The sequence below is a fragment of the Rissa tridactyla genome, chromosome 2, assembly GCF_028500815.1.
Source record: "Rissa tridactyla isolate bRisTri1 chromosome 2, bRisTri1.patW.cur.20221130, whole genome shotgun sequence".
Classification (NCBI taxonomy): Eukaryota; Metazoa; Chordata; class Aves; order Charadriiformes; family Laridae; genus Rissa; species Rissa tridactyla.
The window spans coordinates 27,174,233-27,194,442 of NC_071467.1; the positions used below are offsets into that span (position 1 = coordinate 27,174,233).

The 20,210-nt window shown below is 40.5% G+C and overlaps 1 protein-coding gene across 2 annotated transcripts in view; it reads left to right on the top strand.

Moving 5' to 3' along the window:
* Positions 1–12,395, top strand: part of TRIQK (triple QxxK/R motif containing) — a 63,450-nt gene extending 51,055 nt beyond the window's left edge. For both annotated transcript variants that reach the window (XM_054192098.1, XM_054192099.1), the window contains exon 4: positions 7,032–12,395. In XM_054192098.1, coding sequence (XP_054048073.1) covers positions 7,032–7,145 — 114 coding nt within the window. In that variant the 3' untranslated portion in view covers positions 7,146–12,395. The remainder of the gene's footprint in view (positions 1–7,031) is intronic.
* Positions 12,396–20,210: the final 7,815 nt, after the last annotated feature.

Consider the following 20,210-nt stretch of genomic DNA (forward strand, 5'->3'; position numbering starts at 1 on the left):
CTACAGTGCAATGAAATAAGTAGGCAGCACTTTAAATAGAAAGGTCCAAAGTTCTTGTAAGAAGTCTTTGAGAAAACACATACATATATGTAGTTACCATACATTTTATTTGTTTATCCAGGTTTCAGTACATGATGCAGTATAAAGCATTTCAAAATATATTAACATTTCCTTATAAAAAACTAAGTTGCAGTTAATAAAAATATTGTAGGAGAAGGATATCCTTATCGTACATGTAAAAGTACAAGCTCTCTGGGAAAGAGGAATATTTTTATAATTCTGTGAAATACCTGCCTCTAGAGCTGTTTTGCACTAGTGTCCCGAAGAGCTTATATTCCTGGCTGTAACCTTGAGGTAGTATTTAGGGGGAAACGCAAAAGAGGACTGGAAAATAGTGAAGGATTTTAGTCCTTAATTTCTATGAAGGTAATGAAATTCAACTGTTGTGTATTTCACCATGAGAGCTGACAACATTCCCTTAAAAAAAAGGCCCTATAAATGACATAAAACTTTTCCGAACCAATCCCCCGGAGATCCTTCACATTTCATTGCTGGCATACTAATTAGCTTGTCTTGTCAAACTTTGATTGCCTTGTCATTTTAATGCAAGGTTTAAAGTAACAAAGTTTCTTTCAGTCACTGGCATTTAGTATTTTTTAATTTCCCCAATGAGAGATTTTATCCACGTTGATAATGTCAGAGAAGCAGCTAAGCACTAATAACTATCAAAAGTTAATTCAAGCAGGGTGACCATGCTAGTATTTGGTGTGTAATATTTGCTCTTTAAACATGTTTTAAAATTAAATATTGTAGCAGAGCTATTGTGCTGGCTCTGTTTTTATATGTGGCACCAATGCAGACAGTGCCAAAATACATGGTATCTCTTGGAAAAGCAGGACCCCTCTCTCGAGGAACAACTCGTAGAGAAAGTAGTAAGCTGTACGTCTCACGGTGTTTGGATAAGACAAAATTCTTCGTAGCAGTACCAAAAAGGGAGCCTCTGAACCTTCTCTGTGTGGTTGTTTTGTTGTCCCCCCGTGGGGGGCTCGCACTGGTGGAAGCCTACCTGCTCGCCCTGGCCAGGTGGAGCAGCAAGGGTTCTGCACCATCGGGGCTAACGCTACTCTCGGTGGGAGAGGAAGAGGTGCCGGCAGGAGGGCGGCAAGCAGAAAATGTTTTGAGGAATGTGGAAACTCAGCCCCAGATAGCTGGGGTTTGGTACGCCGAGGCTGAAAGTAATGGGAGTTCTTGGGAAAAGATTTTTTTCACAGGCTGCAAGAATGAATCAGTGGTCCGTGGGCTAGATGATGAAGATTTCTCTCTTGTTGAAAGGTAGACACAAGTCTGAACAGTAGTATTTTACACCCACTTGCAAAGACATAATTGACTGCAGAATACCACTCCGTAGAGATTAGCAACGTAGTACATTGATTGAACTAAGGAAAAAATGTTTCCTAAAAAAGTGAGATTTTACAGTCTGTCATTCTTTTGCATATCTCCTTAATCTATTGTGTAGCTGGCTAGCTCACTATTAAGAATTTATCTCATCTGGAACAAGTTATGTTTGAATAGATAACAAGACATTCCTAGTGTATTTTGGCAAAGGGTTTTCTCTGATTTCATGCTGCTCGTAATCTGCTAAGTTAGTGAACTACTTTGCCAAGATAATTTGGGAATATAGTTTCATAGCTTTGCAGAAATTAAGGCCACAAGGGACTATTAGATCATTAGATCTGGTCTTCTATGTGTTACAGATCATAAAATTTCAGCCAAATACTTTCTAGGAAGTCCAAGCACTTTATAATGGCCAAAACACGGGGTCTTCAAACCAGTTTATGTGACTCACATAAAGAGCGGGGCAGCTTAATGTGCCACCAGTGAACAGAGTGTGGATTCCCAGTGATCCCAGTAGTCAGACCTTGATAACTACCTTGAAATGGGAGGGGAAAAAACCCATACAAAGAGAAAAACAAAATCAGATTGCTCCCATCTGACCCTGGCCTGACCTGTCCACATAAGTACAGTAATTGTGGTGGTTTGAGCATGTGAACAAGAGGCACCAAGCAGGAGCATTTTCTGTACCATCTTGGAGCAGTAGTCCGTCTTTCTCAGGCTTTGTCCTCTATTTATGACCAATCTCTAACACTTCAAAGGATAATTGGCAACAACCGAACCTCAAATCCCAGAAATTAAATCAATACAATTGGAGGAAAATTTCCTGAAAAAGAAGGAAACTGCTTTTGATCCTATACGGAAAAGTCTGAAGCATGAGGTGCCATTATTTTTAACAATCTGGTTCTTGAGGGGTTCGGAATATAGCACTGACCATGTAAGTAATCCCAGTCTTCCTAAGGTCCTGAAGGAGGGGAGCAGCCCGGAGGGCTGAGTTCACCCACTCCAAGGCTGGCAGCCAGGACCTCCTTTTCACACAAGCCCAAGTTGAAGTATTCTTCCCAACAGCTAAATAAAAATGCACTTTTTTTGAGAGATCTGACCAGAAAAGCCTCCCAGCCATGGAAATCCATATTTTCCCCAAGAGGTAACTGGAATGTTCAATCATTCTTGCTCCTGGGAAGTGGCATCTTATTTCAAGACTGAGCTTATCTAACCGCAGCTGGACCGTGAGAGGTTCTTATAAATAAGATAGAAGGACCCCACACTGTGAAGCGCCTTACTTAAATACAGGTGTATGGTGTATATAGTTATATGCTGTAACCAAACTACCTCTCATTCTTCTCTGTGATAAAATAAATACCAGTCATCACCCTACTGGAAATCCCTCTGCCTTTGTACATGCAGAGATCACACTGAGGGAGCGGTTACCCCTTACATGCAAAGACCTTTTTAGAATCACAGTTTTTCAAGGCAGAGTCCTCCACTTTGTAAGTACTAACTACATATTTGATACCTGTATATATTACCTTGCATTTATCTGCATTAAAATGAATCCTGTTGCTTTGGGATCACATAGCCAGACCTCTTAGATGACTCTGTAATAGTACCTTGTTCTCATTATTTGATACAATTATGATCTTTGTTCCATCTGAAATTTTTACAATTAAAAATTTGTAACATAAAAATTACTGATAAAAGTTAATAAATTACTTTTGTTACGTTGTATTAGATGTAGAATGTGCTGCATTAAGGAAGTATACATCCATTTTTAAATATGATTTTGTTGAAACTCTAAAAAATGGTCCCAGTGAATATGGAGATAAAGTCTTCCAGTTAGAAATTATACGGGATAAAAAGGTTGGTTGTCAAGTCCATGTGTGTTTGTTTTATTTCTACAGGTATCCTTGGTCAGCAAGATTTTCTTTTCATCTCTTTTCAGAAATAGCTAGGGATAGTTTAGCATTTCAAAGACAGCAATTTGTAGTACACTTTCACCTGGTTTTAAGCTGCTTTCAGATAAAAAAAGGTACAATTCTCTTTGGAGGACAATTAAAAATACGTTAAAAATCCAAAATTTCCCGAAAGTGTGATATTTCTCTGTATGTGTAAGATATGATGCTGTCATACACAGTGTCCAGATTTGTGTTATTATAACCAACATTTTTTCCTCAGCCCTATTTTTTCATCTCCTGATTAATCTTGTTTAGATCCCAACTCTGCAACTTGCTCTATTAGGGTGAATCTGAGGACATTATCCAAGTATTTTTGCATGAGAGACCTAAAACTGACAAAAATGATAGGAGAATTAAATGTACGTTATGATGTAATGGCGTGTGTTTCCTTTATGGAAAAGTTTTTGAAAAACTTAACCAAGGTAAAATCAGTAGGGTTCTACAGACATTATTCTAAATATAAGAGAATATAATAGAAAATTCTGTTCCTTTTAAAGGCTTCTTTGACTGTACTTGGGGATTTGAGAGCAGGGATGTTATTTCCTAGTGTTCTGTACCGTGTCATAAAAGAGAACAAAAAGGAGAAGCAGCCCTGTGATCATTTTAAGTTTATTTCTATAGGACTTTTTCTATATTGGTTAATTATTCATGGTGAAATCTTCTGAGTAAATGGATTTCGCAGAGGGATGATGGGGCTGATCCATAAAGCGCAAGAGAAAGGGAGCTGTACATTCCGAGCGGGGAGTATTTTAACATTTCATTTCTATGCATGGCTTAAAATACAAATAGCAAAGCCTGATAAGTATAAAACAAATTAAAATGACAATATATACTGTTGTTGCAAAGACAGTGTAGTGGTGTAGCATCTCATTTGCTATTTACATTGCAAAATTTATGTTTATAAAGGTTCATAAACTGGATACAATTCTTAAGAGACTACAGATCCCTAGCTGAGGGCCAGGTGTCCCTCGTTAGGCTGTTTATTTTAGATTTTTGTTACTCTGCCTTCTTCAGTAACTCAAAATTAAGGTTCTTGCATAATTCTCAAACCTGGAATTTCAGTAACCTTTTCATTCCCAGTATTAATAAATATTGATCCACCCAGTTCCTAATGCCTGTGTAAGGAAAGCGGTATTGTTATCTCAGTGTTATTCGCTGTAAAACTTAGGCGGAGGAATTAAAGAACTACTCCTGTCAAAGCAGTTACTGGGCAGCCTGAGAATAAAAACCAGGATTTTCACAGTTCCGCTTCCTAGAAAACAAATCTTTAATGCAAACATCCCCCCAGATTTTGCTGCTGCTACCACAGCGTTTCATGGGGAGACGGGGGAGAACGAACAGAAAGGTGAACCTATTGTAAAGCAGAAAGGGTGGCAAGCGTGGCATCCAAACAAGGGAAGAAAACTTTTTAATACTGGAATGAATTTGCTCTCTGTGTCAAGTGTGAACGGTGCCTGCATTGTACGGTTTTGTTGTCCACTCTCCTGAGCAGATGGAGCTTGCAGTTGTATGTCACTTGTTTATTACATCCTCTTAAGATTAGTAGCTGTGTGGCCAGATGGGTCTGGGAGCACAGCTGTGGATACAAGGAAATAAATGAAACCTGTCTGATGCTGCCATGCCCTTTTGTGAGATACTGACGTGTTGCAACTGCAACAAAGCAAAAATCACTTTCCTTTAATATATTAGTGAATTAGATGTACTTTCTTTTTTTTTTTAATCAAATCATAAGAAATCAGGAGGATGCGGTTCAGAGGATGATATAATTCTAAGAGGAAAATGTAGTTGAAATCTGTAGCAAACAGCCTCAGCAAATTTACAGGAGCAATTTTAATGTGGTAAAATAAATTTAAAGTACATCTCAATTAATCATCCATATAAAATGTAAAGCGAAGGTTTCTATAGAACAAAGACTCCTATAGAGCATATGCCAACTAGGCAGTAGTATTTCAAAGTTTATTAGATGGCATATGTTGAATTATTGATCCAACATTCTGATAAACTATATAATGCATTCATGTAAATGCAAATGAAATGCTGTTCTATAGAAGAATGCCAGATTATGGGCTAGACTTTAAAAAATGAAGCTAGCACAGTTTTAACTCCTTCATGGCAGTGGACACACAAAGTTGGTCACAAAGCCGCCACCGATCTAGAGATACTGGATGGAATTCATCCTACACTGCAGGTCTCCACACCAGAGATATCATCTCCATTCCCCTTCTAGTCTAAGGGGAGAAATAGGCATTTTTAGGAAGAATTCATCTGACATCTTTAGAGGACATGATGAATCTTACACCAAAGAGGGTGAGATGCTCCCCTTGGGTGGTAAAGGATGTGTGATTGTCTAGATGTGGTGTAGGCATCTCCTTTCAGTCCCACTGGCAGAGTAGATTTGACATGACATCTTCTGTACCAATTCAGATTAGTTGTTATAAAGTCGCTGAACTGTTTTTTTCTCTCCTTTGAAGTATTCAGCTGGATTCTTCTGATGCGGATGGTTTGTAGGTTAATATGAAGCTGAGATTTGGAGGGGAGGTTGTTGCTTCTTTTTGTAGAGGGAAAAGGGTTTTGGGGGCTACAAACTAACCTGTTCCTTTTGAGCATGATTTTAAAAATACATCATGATGATAAGGAATGAAGGAGTGCGTGTTTTTAGCTGTGGAAGTGGCACTTTCTGTGAGCTGAAGGAACATAAGGATTTTTCTCAAATTTATATTTCTTCTTTCATTGTCTAGCAAAATGAGTCAACACTATAGGAAGTGTGCTGTGCCTTCCAGGAAAATAAAAACTTAAAAATGTGAAATACTGTGACTTTGAAAGAAGTAGTGTTATAAAGAGGGTGATCATACTATGATTTATTGTATCTGAGATCTAAAGTTGGAGCTTAACAGAGTCCAGCCTTAAGATAGAACATGATGATAGGCAGTCACATAATGAGTGTGACGTGTAGTACAAAAACATTTTTCTGCTTCTGAAAGCTGCTATAAATCATGTATACTTTGGAAGACTCTTTTATGTTAATTAAGGAAGATGCAGCAAGTTGCAATATTTTATGGGAAGAGAGGCAAGTGCAAATTGTTGTGCTTTTTGCCTTATTGCAGAGGGGAAGGAAGAAAACTTTCATCCAATTCTGAAGGATTTTGTAGCTCTATATTGTAATGCATGCCAGGAGGTTGGGAGGTAGAGGTAGCAATTTTCATTGACTTCCACCATACTGTGTTTGCTTCATTAAAAAATTACAAATTTGTTGGCAAAAAGCAGTAACATATTGCTAGAAAACATCAAAATTCACAGTGTAAATTCATAACTTAAATTTGTGTTCAAAACTGTGGTTTGTGAATTCTGTCTTTTCTTTTAAAAAGGAAGGAATAGCATAATAAAAGGATGTAAAGCTCCTATTTCTAGGTCAGACCAAAGATCTTTAAGCCAAATATCCTGTATCTGGCAGTATATCAGACTTATGAGAATCTTTATTAAGTGGATGGGTTTTATAACATTCTGAAATGGTAATCGCAAAGAAGAAATCATTAAAGTGTCAGTGCCTTATGCAATTATATATGTCTGATGTTATTTTGATGTGCATTATAGAATGGAAATAATATTTATTCCTGATTTATCTGAAAATATGCTACTATTTCTAACAGGCTTTGTGGTGTTGTTTTTTTTCTCTTATTTCTACAGGAAGTTGCCCTTGTCCTTGCAGCCATACTGGTATTTTTGTTGGCTTTCTATGCTTTCTTTTATCTTAACATTTCCAATGAAGTTGACCTTGATCTGGATCCAGATGAAAACTAGCAGATGCAATGAATCTATCATCAGGATTTCTTCAGCTTGAACAAGACTACGTAGGAACACACAGTCCCTTCACTGTGAGACAGTAAACGATGCCATTTCTTGCAGTCCAAATTCATAAGAAAGTTTTGCAATATGTCCGTCACTTTTACATTCCAGATCTCCAAAATAAGAGAACACTTATGGCCAGCAAGTGGGTTTGGTTAACACCAAAGCCAGGAGCAGCAGTACAGTACATGAAGTTTATTGTTTACATTATTTTTTTCTCAGGCAGAGAACTTTGATGTCAAAAGACAGGTGCTATTATTATCATGGGTATTGATGCTGACTTCACAGGAGGAGAATCTGCCTTGACTAAATTTAGGAATCAAAGCTTCCTAATAGCCAAATTAGGTTCCTTTTCCTTTCCCAAAAGAAAACAGAAATACCAAATAAAAAAAAAAATCTTTTCTTGATTTGTATTTAAAATATATCAAAAAAACCCCTCATCCTTTCTCTCCCTTTTAATCTTTCTTGTGCATGTGTGCACGCGCGCACGCACGAAGATGGAAGAAATTGTAGGAAAAAAAAGAACCTTTTTAGAAGCAGTCTGTCACCTCCTATATGGACTTAATTTTATGTCATCCCAGATTCTGTGTGCCCATATATCTGCAGTAATCTTTTTCATTCTTTTGCCAACTGTTCGGCACACATGTGTTCTGTCAGAAATGGCACCTGGATGACAGAAGCTCTAACATTCACATATGCCTCTGAAACACAGTTCTTTGCCTCCTGTGCTGTCTGAACTAGTGTAAATAGAAAGTTCAGTCGATGTTGGTTTTAATTAGTGTATTGCTCTTATTATTAATATAAAGTCAAAATCGTATTTTAATTATACTCTTCCTGCTGGCTGTGGTATCAGCTTGCACTACCTGTTAGGGGGATGTTGTAAAAAAATTGCTTTCCAGTTATACAATCATTTTAATCATCAAACTAATGTGAGAATCTGTACGTAATAAGAAACCTTTTTGTTTTTTCGTGTGTAGTAATAATTGGGAAAATCTTGGCTCCATGACATCTTTCGGTTCTTGCAAAGTACCTTTCAGAGTATGCACTGTAGATAACATTTGTGATCCCTTTGATAATCACAAGCCACTTGAAGAAGTCGGTATGTCATAGCAGCTGCAGGGAGCTGTAGAATCCTGGCTTTATCCTGTTCTGCTTTGGCTTTGGCATATAACTGAGCTTTGCGGTTGTAAAGGTTCATTTTTGATCGCTTTACAAATGTGGTCAGTCTTTCTCTAGTTCAGATTCACTTTGATACCAAAAAAAGCATAGAGCCATTGGTGCCGAATGTGGCAAGGGAGTTAGGCAGGTTGACTTCTAGAAAAGTTATAATAATTCTGAAATTCTATTAGCAAACTAGCTTTATCTTTGATACCAATTTCAGGGCTGAATGTTAGGTTTAGTTGCAATTGAGATATTTACTGACTTGTTCCAGAAATGCCTGACTAATATTTCTTACAGTGATTTTGAAGACAAAGGGATACAAATCATAGCAAGTATTATAATGGAAAATATATTTATTTTAAATTGACACGGTCCCATTATCACCACTTAAGGAACTTAGATCAATACAGTTACTTTTTAAACCATACAGTAACTATGACCATATACATTATGAGTCTCTAAGGGTCCACTTCTTATCTGTCGTACTCCTCATTCACTTTATGCAATGCAAAACACCTCCTCTAGAAATTCAGAGTACAAGTCTTCCAAGAAGGATATGAAAAAGAAGCATAGACATATAAGTGCAAATTTTTCTCATTTTCTAATTATGACTGTTACGGACACAAAATCCTAAGAGTTTCGCATTCATATGACCTATAGTCTGCTAATCCAAAACACATGACCAAACGCTTAGCAACATGTTGCGTTTATGGCGAAGCATTATCTGACACATGGCCCGACTTTCAGCGGAGAGAAAAGCGTATCACAAGCTGTCTCCTTGGATGTGACATGCCTTTCACTTCGCCAGTGCCACACCACATGTCACAGAAGCTGCAGACCTCTCCCGTTACTTTGCATGAGCAATTTTCTTATTCCATAAAATACTGGAAGGATTGCTTTCTTAATGTCTGCACGTAGGCTCTCGGGGTGATGCGTGTCCTGAGGATGATGTGTCGTTATCCGCTTCGTGCGGGTTGTCTTGTAACTTGCTTTCTGAATCGGTTACCTGAAGAAGCGAGGTGTTCTTACTGTCAAATTTGTGAACATGAAAATCCTAGAATAGGAGGATTACATTTCCCATAATTATGACTCATAGACAAAATCTGAAGTGCATATATGTGTGATTGAAGCAGCTTCCCTGATTTGTGGCTTATCAGTCTATATTGCCCACAAGCGTCATAGTTTGCAGTTTGTTGGCTGTCTTTAGGTTAGGCCTTTTCATTCACATGAAAGATATTCTCATGTAACAAGAAAATTTCCTTTTGCTTAGATAAACTGGATAGACTTTTGTTCAGTGTACATAGAAATACATGGCAAATATTGCAGCAAATACACTTTTTCCCTTATCAGTGCAATAATTTTTAATGGGACTATCTCAATAGTATTTTTAAGCTAAAAGCTCCCACTTCTCATCAAATTATTCATCCTTGGTTTTCTAGAAGGCACAAACACAACGATACTAGCAGTGAGGTCTGTTTCTGAGCGTACTAATTTATGATTCCCCTGAGTTCACTGAAATTACAACTGATTTACTCCAAGGGAAAATCAGAAACTGACCTGAAGTTATTTCTGCTTTCTGGAGCGCGACATTGTCCATGCCTGGTATTTTAAAGTAGAGACTGATTTCAGTCTTGCAAACGTGTGACTTATTTTGCCCTCAATTGTATCTCAGATTGAATGCCTCTTGGTTTTTGGACCATCTATCTTTGTATGAGCTGCTTAGTGTCTATTTTAATAATAAATGTATTTTTACTATTTTTGTGCTCTTATTAATGTTGGACGTGTCACACTGAATTATATATACACTTGAAAGGATATTAAAGCAATCTAAACAGCATGATGTTCAAACGTGAGCAGTGATACTCAACAGTTTTAGAATACCTGGATTATTCTAGGCAGTTCTAGCCCCTAAGCTCATATTAAAACTAAGCGTAGCCTATGAATACTTAAAAGACAATAGAGAGAACTTTCCTTGGCATCCTACCTGATACCAGTAGAACAGATGTCTTTCTGCAAACTTGTTCCGTGTAGCTCCCATCAACTTCAGACAGATTGACTTTATTATAAAAGTAATAATTTTATACACCTGTTTCAAAGAAAGATTGCTGATCAAGCTGTTCACACAGCAGCCCTGGCTTAACAGGGCAGATTTTTTCAAGGATATTCACCTCTGGGGAAAGGGTAGATGTCAGTATCATTGTTTCCCTCTGCTTGTGGAGGGAATTTCTTTCCAGCAGAGGTTGTGGAGGAGATGCCTATACCGAGTCCTCACGCTCTGGGTGGGAGCGGATGTCCCATCTGGAAGAGTCTCTGGCTAGGAAGCCACAACAGTCTTCCAGCAGTGATTTTGCTCAGTAAATCTTTCCTCAGCAGTTTTCATTTTCCCCTTTGATCCTACAAAAGCAGAACCAGCAAGTAGAGCATCTCAGGACAGAAGCCTCGATATAGTAGTTTTACTAGTGCCACTGATGAAAGGGCTTTAACGCTATTTCCTAGAGTCCATAAATATATTTTACTGGAAGCTTAGGAGGCATGTTAAGCATTTCCCTAATGGACCCTAGAGATATATTTAAACTTTTCTTGAAGAACGCTTTATTTAAAGTTCACTGTTGCGTATCATATAGACATCATGTGATTCAGTATCTGTCATAGCTCCTTCCATGCATCAGACCAGTGGCAGCAGGGACGACACATAGACTGTGAGAGCCTGGTCTGGTCGGGGGTGTCCCTGCCCATGGCAGAGGCGTTGGAACTAGATGATCTTTAAGGTTCCTTCCAACCCAAACCATTCTATGATTACGTTGCGACACATAACTGCGAACATACGCAACATGAGCAAACTCATCTGTTTAGGTGTCATCTAGAGTAGTTGACCTAACAAGTTGTGTTTGAAAACAAATGTTTTTTTAAACAACCCTATGAAACGAAGGCACAGTGAAAGCCTTGCAAAACCGCTCGTCCCATTTCCATGAAAATTGCTACCATGGAAGAGGCTTATCTGCTGACTTAGGGCCAAGTTTTGAATGCTGCCCTTTCAGGGAGGAAAATGTTGCTAGCAGCTACCGGCAGAGCGATGATTCATTTTGCTCTGATATGGGATTGTGCCTGTAAGGCACAACTGAGCCAGCTGGTGAAGGTCAAATGGATTCAGGACAATTCTCACTAAAGGACTGTACTTGAAATGCAGACGAGGCAAGTTAGAGTGCCAACAAACAGGATACTACAGATCTTGATCGCATTTCAAGTTTTACTTACAGTAGCATAATAATTAGTGGTGCTTATGACTAAGAAAATAACAATATGGCACATCAATAAGACAGCAGAAATGTGATGTTGGAACCGCTTCTTAAAAGATTTTGTAGTGGATTGTGCCTGCACTTTGGGAAATGAATCCATGAGATGAATAAACTGGCAAAGATTGTCTGTGATCTTATGCTTACAATATTTTTCCCTGAAAGAGCCGACGGAGATATTTTGCAACACTTTTCCCCATCATCCTCTTAGTTTGCTGTAATACATTCTTTTGGAGATGTATTTTTACACTTTTCCAAAAGTCAGACAGTATTTTTTGTAGTTCATCAATGCATTTAATTGACAGAATCCTCTACTCTTCCTTTCATCCCCCCCTTAATCATAATCAAATTGGTGGGGAGACAGCCAAAATGTTAGGTACTAGTGTCTCTCAAGCAGATGTCACACCACTATTTTTTAGCTTGTTTAAGTGAATAAACATGTTAAACTGTGAAGTATTACATTTTAGATTTTTTCATTAAAAAAAAAAAAGGGACAATCTGTTTACTGTCCTTAATTGAGACAACAATCCTGGTGGTTGCCAGTTTTGGCAGTTGTAATGATGAACTATAAATATTGGGAGAAATCAACTAACTGGTGATTGTGGAGGATAGTTCAAGTAGAAGCCTCATTCTGCATGAATACTTCTTTCAGTGCTATATTTTTTCTAACTTCTATAATCGTTATACTGGTTTTGCATGTTAAAACCGCAAATAAATACATGACTAGTCAAACAATAGGCTTGATTCTGTTGTCTTATTCTGAATCACTAAAAAAAACCAGATAAAAGCTGACAGCCCTGCAGCACAGTTCGTGCCTTGCCCGAATTCTCCCTAAAAGGTGTTTGTTCAGGTGAGTTATAAATGTGAGCTACAAAGAGCTTCGTTTCGCTGAATCTTGGAAAAACTAAGCAGCATATAGAGTCTCCCATTTCACAAAGAGATTGGAGGAATTTTAAAGAACGAAGCCGCAGGAGGTGAGTGTGGAGTTTGGTGACAAACTGATGTCATTCTGCTGTTGCACTTCTCCTTGCAGAACGAGAATGGAAGAAAATCAAAATGGAATGTCCAGTTCTTCCAGGAGACAACCACCTCACAGCTCACCGTGTTGCTCAAGAAGAAGAGGCTGAAAGAAAAGCTAGTTCTGATACCAAAGCAGAGCTATCTCAGCTTTTTATTTTTCACAGGGCAAAAAAATGGCCAGGAGGAGATAAAGATGTCCGGAACGAAGCAGCTTCTCAATGGATCAATGGTTCATTTATTGAAGTAAGGAATAAACAGGGTTTGGAGGATTTACACAAAGCATTAGTCAGGCTAATTGCTGTTGCCTTCATGTATAAAAAAAGTTACGTGCCAAGGCAGAGGAGCTTTGTATGTCTGTTACTGGGTTAAATAAAAATGTACTGGTGCTGGCACTGTCCCCATTTCTCTAGAGACACCGTCTCCCCCTGTGATACTGTCAGCAGAGAGGAGGGACAGGGAGGGAAATGACAGGGGAGCCCTTTCGCTGATTCTGCACTCCTAAAGCATCACCCCCGCTCAGTGGGGAGCTGCTGGTGTTTAGAGTAGGAGTGCGGTCCTGGGTTGCTTTGGACAGGCTACAAAAAAAGAACAGAGCAGAGCTTAACCTACAGGGTGAGTCTCCTACCATCACTGGTGCCTGATTTGTTACCACAAATAAATAGAAACTGAGATGTTCAGGCTTTTTACTTTAATTTATTAGGTTCTCGGGGAGGTGCCAGTAAAATTGTCTTTTGTTGTCCTTTTGAAACTTGTCTCTGCGTAGTTGTTTCCCGTGGTGTCTGTGGGAGTGCTTTGCAGTCGAAGAATGCCAAGCTCATGCCTTCTGCTTTTGGTGGGAAAGCTGTAGATGTTCTTTTGCACGAAGGGGCTGGGGAGTGACCTGCCACCTCCCCAGCTCTCGCCTGGCTGAAGCTGGAGCTGTATTACTGCATAATGTAGTAAGACTTGCTCTGGACAGCAAATTCTGAATTCAGGGCACCTTTATTTAGCCTTTGCTGCCGGAGGAGCCTTTGGAGCAGCCCGAACAGTGAAAGTCATGTTTTTACTTTCTTCCCTTTTGATGGCTTCCCTCAGCTTCTCATTTAAGAGAGGAGCTAAGGTGCTATGGTTGTCTACTTAAAGCAGGGCTGTTGTAGCAACAGTATCATGGGTTCTTCCTGCCCTAATGAGCTCGTGACTGTTCTTTCTTAACAGGCAGACAGTCATATTTGTGTTTATCTGTTCATTAATCGTAGCCGTTCCCGAGCTGCTCTTCTCAGGCAGTACTTTACCTTTGTGCCACTGTGTCTCTGCTGCTCCAGTAATAACAGGATGTGCTGAACAGGGAAGGGAGGAGAACAGCTTCTTCAGCTCATTACCAAAGCCACAAATTCATTTAAAGTTAGGCAGTATATGTGGGGGAAATTTTCCCGGTGCGCCATACAGGTTTTTATTTTGAAGAGCAGCCTGTAAAACCTGCTCTGTTCTTGTGAATGCCATTTGACAGTCCTTGCCCTAATAGGTGAAGGCTTGTGAGTTCACATTAAAATAGGACAAGTTATAAACACGATTGTGTTATTCATGAGAATACGTCAGAATTTATTTTTCTCATAAACCAGTCATCAGCATGTTGTTAATTAATACAAAAGTGGCTTTGTTTGTGGGTGATAGAGTTTGGTCAAATGTAGCTTCTCATCTGAAATGTTAGAGATTGATAATTACCTTCCTTTGGCTAATGGTTGCCTCAAAATAGGAATTACTTGTAATATGTATGACTTTTTCCGAAGACTGTGATGCTGAAATTTGGTAAATTCGTCACAGAAATATCACCTCTATGACTCCAACAAGACCAGTGGTTTTGAAATTTTTCCTTGTCAATGAGTTTTACCTTCTGTATTAGGAAATTTTCAAGTCAATATCGTGATGGAGTGGGTAATCACAGAATCACAGAGTCACAGAATCGTAGGGTTGGAAGGGACCTCTGGAGATCATCTAGTCCAACCCCCCTGCCAGAGCAGGGTCACCTAGAGCAGGTTGCACAGGAACGCGTCCAGGTGGGGTTTGAATGTCTTCAGAGACGGAGACTCCACCACCTCTCTGGGCAGCCTGTTCCAGTGCTCCACCACCCTCAAAGTAAAGTTCCTTCTCATGTTTAGGTGGAACTTCCTATGCTCAAGTGCCCATTACCTCTTGTCCTGTCCCCAGGCACCACGGAAAAGAGCCTGGCCCCATCCTCCTGACACCCACCCTTTAAGTATTTATAAGCATTGATAAGGTCCCCCCTCAGTCGTCTTTTTTTCCAGACTGAAGAGACCCAAATCCCTCAGCCTTTCTTCATGAGAGAGGTGTCCCAGTCCCCTAATCATCTTGGTAGCCCTTTGCTGCACCCTCTCCAGCAGTTCCAAGTCCTTCTTGAACCGGGGAGCCCAGAACTGGACACAGTACTCCAGGTGGGGCCTCACCAAGGCAGAGTAGAGGGGGAGAATGACCTCCCTCGACCTGCTGGCACACTCTTCTTGATGCACCCCAGGATGCCATTGGCCTTCTTGGCCACAAGGGCACATTGCTGGCTCATGGTCATCCCGTTGTCCACCAGGACTCCCAGGTCTCTTTCCACAGAGCGGCTCTCCAGCAGAAGAGCCTGAAGGACAACTGAAAAGAACAAAATAAGTGCTTAAGAAACTCCTCACATGCATTGTTCAGCCTCTGACATACACGCTGCTGTGACTGGACTACGTCGGTGTTACGGGGTGATGGAGAGGCAACACATCTGAGACAATCTACTTTGTGATTGTTGCACCCTCAAACTCACGGGGGCCAGTGTTTCTGCTAGCCTAAGTTATGCTCTTATACACAGGAGAGATGTCTCTTACTAAATGGATTACTGCATACAGAAGAAGATAACTTCTGTTTTGTACATATTCATGTAAAATACACAGATAGAAGAAAGAAAAAATGCTCCCTGTGAGCAAGGGCGTTTGGAAACAAGAATCATTCCTGCAGCACAGGAGTTGTGCATAGGCATAAAGCATGTTAAATTTAAAAGTTAATACACATACAGAAAGGAGGTTTTCATTACACTGCACATTTATAAAGGATGAAAATAGGCCTCACTCCTCTGTCATATATTCATCATTCCTTACAGTGCAGATCTCTAGAGCAGTTTCCACAAAGCTGGTATTCCCCCTATTCCACCATTAGTTTGGGGATTGTCATTGCCAACTCAGAATGAGAAAAGATCTTGTATTTCCCAGAACTTAAACAAGAAAATTAAAGTATCCTTGTTAAGCGTTGAGTTATTCGGTTGCTTTGAAAGGGTCTACCGGAGGGTATGTACAATAACGTATAATGCAAAGTGATGTAGAATAACAGAAAAAAATTATAACTGACTTTCAACCGATCAGCTAACTATGGAGCTGGCCTGGGGGCCTTCAGTGCTTTCTTGCTGCTTCCTTGCAAAGCCTTGAGGAGCAGATCTGTCACATCCACTCATCAACATTTATCTCAGTTACCATCTTACTTTTCATGTCCTTTGTAAAGAATTAAAACTTCAGGGTCATTGGTCTGGAGAAGGCTGGTTTTGATCTTTGCACCTAGAACAGGCCTTCGTGCTTGCTCAGATCAAGGCTCTTCGGCAGATTCCTTCCAGAGTGCTGTGAGCAGTTTGAAAGGAGACTGCATACTCTTCTGTCACATTAGCAATGAGATAACACAAGATGAAGGCGCTGAAAAAGTACCTCAGCCTCCCTTGGAGAGAGAAGTATTTGCTGAGGTTGTCTGGCGGTGGGGTACCAGACATGTCAAGCTCCGTACGAAGTGAGCCCGGGCAGACGAATCTCAGGATGTCAGCAGGGAGTGGATGCAGATGTGCTGCCAGATGCTTCTTCTTATGCACTCCCTTCTCCAATGGCACAAACCCAAGAAAACTTATGAGAGGACTCCAGTGCAATCTTGCTCTTCAGGAGTAAGAGTTGATATCATGAGAGGTATCTCTCATGCTAAGGATGATGAAAAGTTGGTCAATTCATTAACAACTCAGGATTGTAGGAGCTAAAAGTGCTAAAATAAACCTTCCTTATTCTAACAGCAGGGGTTCATTTGTAAATGAACCTTCACGAAAGTCTATGCACATTACAGATAACCAAGCAGTTTAATACTTGTAACAGGAAAATCTATGTGTCTGAATATGAGAGAAAAAAAAAACCAAAACATTTCAATGAGAAATATATTAATTCTGTTCCAGAGGAACTACAGAGGCCCTAGCTCTGATGGGGTCTGAGGAAGGGTCCATGTACACTAATGATGTCTTCCTCTTTTCATCATGTGCTAGTAACAGGGTAACACATCTTTCCACCCAACCAACAGGAATACTTTAATTAAGTAAAACAGGATTACAAAACACCAGGCTACCCAACTGCCCCAGTTTAGAGAGCTGCAGAAATAAAGCTCTCAATTCATTAAATTATGGCTTATATAGGTACCCCACTATTACCTGCCTCACAACCAAATATCAAAACCAGATCCACGAGCAACATGTTCCTGCGCTGTCAAGTTCTCCTGTGTCTCAGAAGTCTTGAGGAATACAGGGACTGTCACATGTGTGAGAGATTTTGTCTTATGTTGCTCCTCTCACAAGGTGTTCCTTGACCTTAGCATAGGCTGAGAGCTGAAGTTGGCAGGCTAATGAGGAGGAAAAAGAGGATATTCTGTAAAACCTCTACTATATGCTAGTCTTAATCATGTAGAGGCAGATATCACAGCCATCCTTGGAGGTGGAACTGGGATAAAGTACTCCGGGAAAGACACTGTTGCTCCTCTTTGGAAAGCACAGTGGAAAAAGCTTTGTGCTTTCTGTGTCATAGTGGAGGAATCATCAGTGATGTGGAGGCTGAATAGATGGTCCTGAAATGAGCACAGCAGCCAGCAAGTGGAGCAGCCCCTTCTTCCAGAGCGTCAAATCCACAGCAGTGCCGTGGCCCAAATGGCACTGCCTCTCCATCCAAAGCCCAAGCCTTCAAACATCTCACTCTGCCTGGCAGCATGGGAAAAACAAATCTTGTGTGATCTTTCAATAGCAATTACACAGGATGTCTCTCCAAGAATGAAAATGTGCTCACACAGGAGAAAAGAGCTTGAAAACCTCCGCGTAATACTACCACCCACCAACACCCACTATTTGTGAATTATATCACTGGCTTTCATCCCTCTGAAAAACAAACTTGATTTGACTAATAGTGTAATGTTGCTAATGACTTGTTTTTTTGGATATATGGCAGCTGTATTAGGAAAAAAAAAAAAAAGCCCACACAGACCACACAGATAGTGTCTTGGTTCACTGCGGCTGGCACAGATGGCCCCTGCTCACAGAGAAGGGCGCAGTGCCTCCAGCAGGGCACCTTGTGTTGGAGAAGGCAGGAGTTTGTTCATGGTTATGCCCTCATGACACACTTGTCCTAGCCTTGCCTGCTCTGGGAGTCCTGGGTCCCTGCAGGGTTCAGGGTGGCTGACGGTGCTCCCTGCTGCTACATCAGCCCTCCGAGCAGTTTAAGCATCCACAGGGCTTATCTGTGCCATAGACCTGAGCAAGCAATGCCCTGGAGGCAAAACTGAGGCAGGAGTGCATGTGGGATCATGAGCGGAAGCCCCAGGGGACACAGAGCCTATACGCCAAGTTGTCGGGAGGACAAACTCTAAATCTAACTCCAGTCAGAAATGAAGGGAATTTAGAGGCTGGTTTGGTTTAGGGCTGATTCTCGGCTGATCCTGAATGTACAGTGGACAACCGCCCGCACCAGAAGTCTCCGCAGAGCAGAAGACAGTCCGGAGTTGCAGATGTGTGAACATGCCTCCGACGGGCTGCTGCCCTCCTGGCTGTCTGCTCCCTGTCCACAATGGGACCACAGGTGACTTGCAATGACGTGGTTGGTAACACACCCACCCACTTCACACCACGGCAATGTTAAATTTACTCCTGGGTGTGCTTGGGTTTGTGGGCCCATGGTCTCTGAAGGCCTGTCCCCGGCTGCTCCCAGGGTGGCCTGTGTTTGTTGCCTGTCTGAGGGTGAATATGCACGAATATGCATGAATATTGCATTGAGAAAGACTGTGGGCACATTCAAAAGTAATTCAGCTTTTGGTGTAAAGGTTCTAAATTTGCTCTGGCATAATTATGTCCTTTTTGTTTATGACTTGCGACTTGTTTTTTTCTGATGTTTTTCACACAGCTGTATCTCTAACCACCACTGAGATTTTAGCAGAACTTTAGGAGACTGTATCACTTTCAGTCTCCCACACACACGTGTGTTTTCGTGGGCTGCATTAAATAAGATGGTTTGCACGCGCTCTATTTTGTAGGAAGCTAGTATCGCAGAGTTGCAACTTCTGAATAGTTCTGAATTGAACATATAGGGAAAAGAATAAACCTAGACCCTCGTTTCCAAAAAATAAATTGAATAGTTGTAGACATTATTCAGTCATGGATTAAAATACTTATTTCTAATTATTAAATCATTAATAATTTAAATACTTTAAATATTTTAATTAAATCCACCATGCTGAATAATACCAAATTCATTAAGATAAAAGTGATAAGTTGGGACGAAAATAGGCATCTTAAAAAGCGGTTCATTTCTCTCACTTCATGGTGCCGGCGGGCTTCATCCCGAGACTTGCTCAGAGCGCGTTTCACAGCCGTTGGGAAGCTGAAGTGTTGACCCATCACCGGCAGGTTTTTCCTTCCACCAGCATGGTGTTGGGATAGCTGTACAGCTTAAGGTTTTGCCATTAGGATAACGCAAATCTCAAAACCCTAATCATTACTAAACACCCCATAGAACTTTCCTTCAAAGCTAAGGGGTTTTAGCTGTGGTTTTCCTACAAACTTCAACTCAAACAATTTCCCTTTCATTATGACTTAGTTATAGCACTTCTTCCTTCTCCTGATCTTAATCTGTCACACAGCATTGATATTCTCCGTGTTTAAGCAGATGTTGTGATTTGCTCCAGAGGTGGCTGCATTTCAGTCGCTGGATAAAGTGGTCCCACCACATCATTTTGCTAAGTTTGTAGAATGATTTGGGAGGAAACATTCTATTTAAATAGAATCGTAGAATCATAGAATCATTTAGGTTGGAAAAGACCCTTGGGATCATCGAGTCCAAGCATCATCTCCACTCTACAAAGTTCTCCCTTACACCATATCCCTTAACACCACATCTAAACGAGTCTTAAACACATTCAGGGATGGTGACTCCACCACCTCCCTGGGCAGCCTATTCCAGTGTCTAACCACTCTTTCTGTGAAGAACTTTTTCCTTATGTCCAGCCTAAACCTACCCTGTTGCAGCTTGAACCCATTCCCTCTTGTTCTATCGCTAATTACCTGTGAGAAGAGACAAGCACCAACCTCTCTACAATGGCCTTTCAAGTAGTTGTAGAGAGTGATGAGGTCTCCCCTCAGCCTCCTCTTCCTCAAACTAAACAGTCCCAGCTCCTTCAATTGCTCCTCATAAGATTTATTCTCCAGGCCCTTCACCAGCTTCGTTGCCCTCCTCTGCACTCGCTCCAG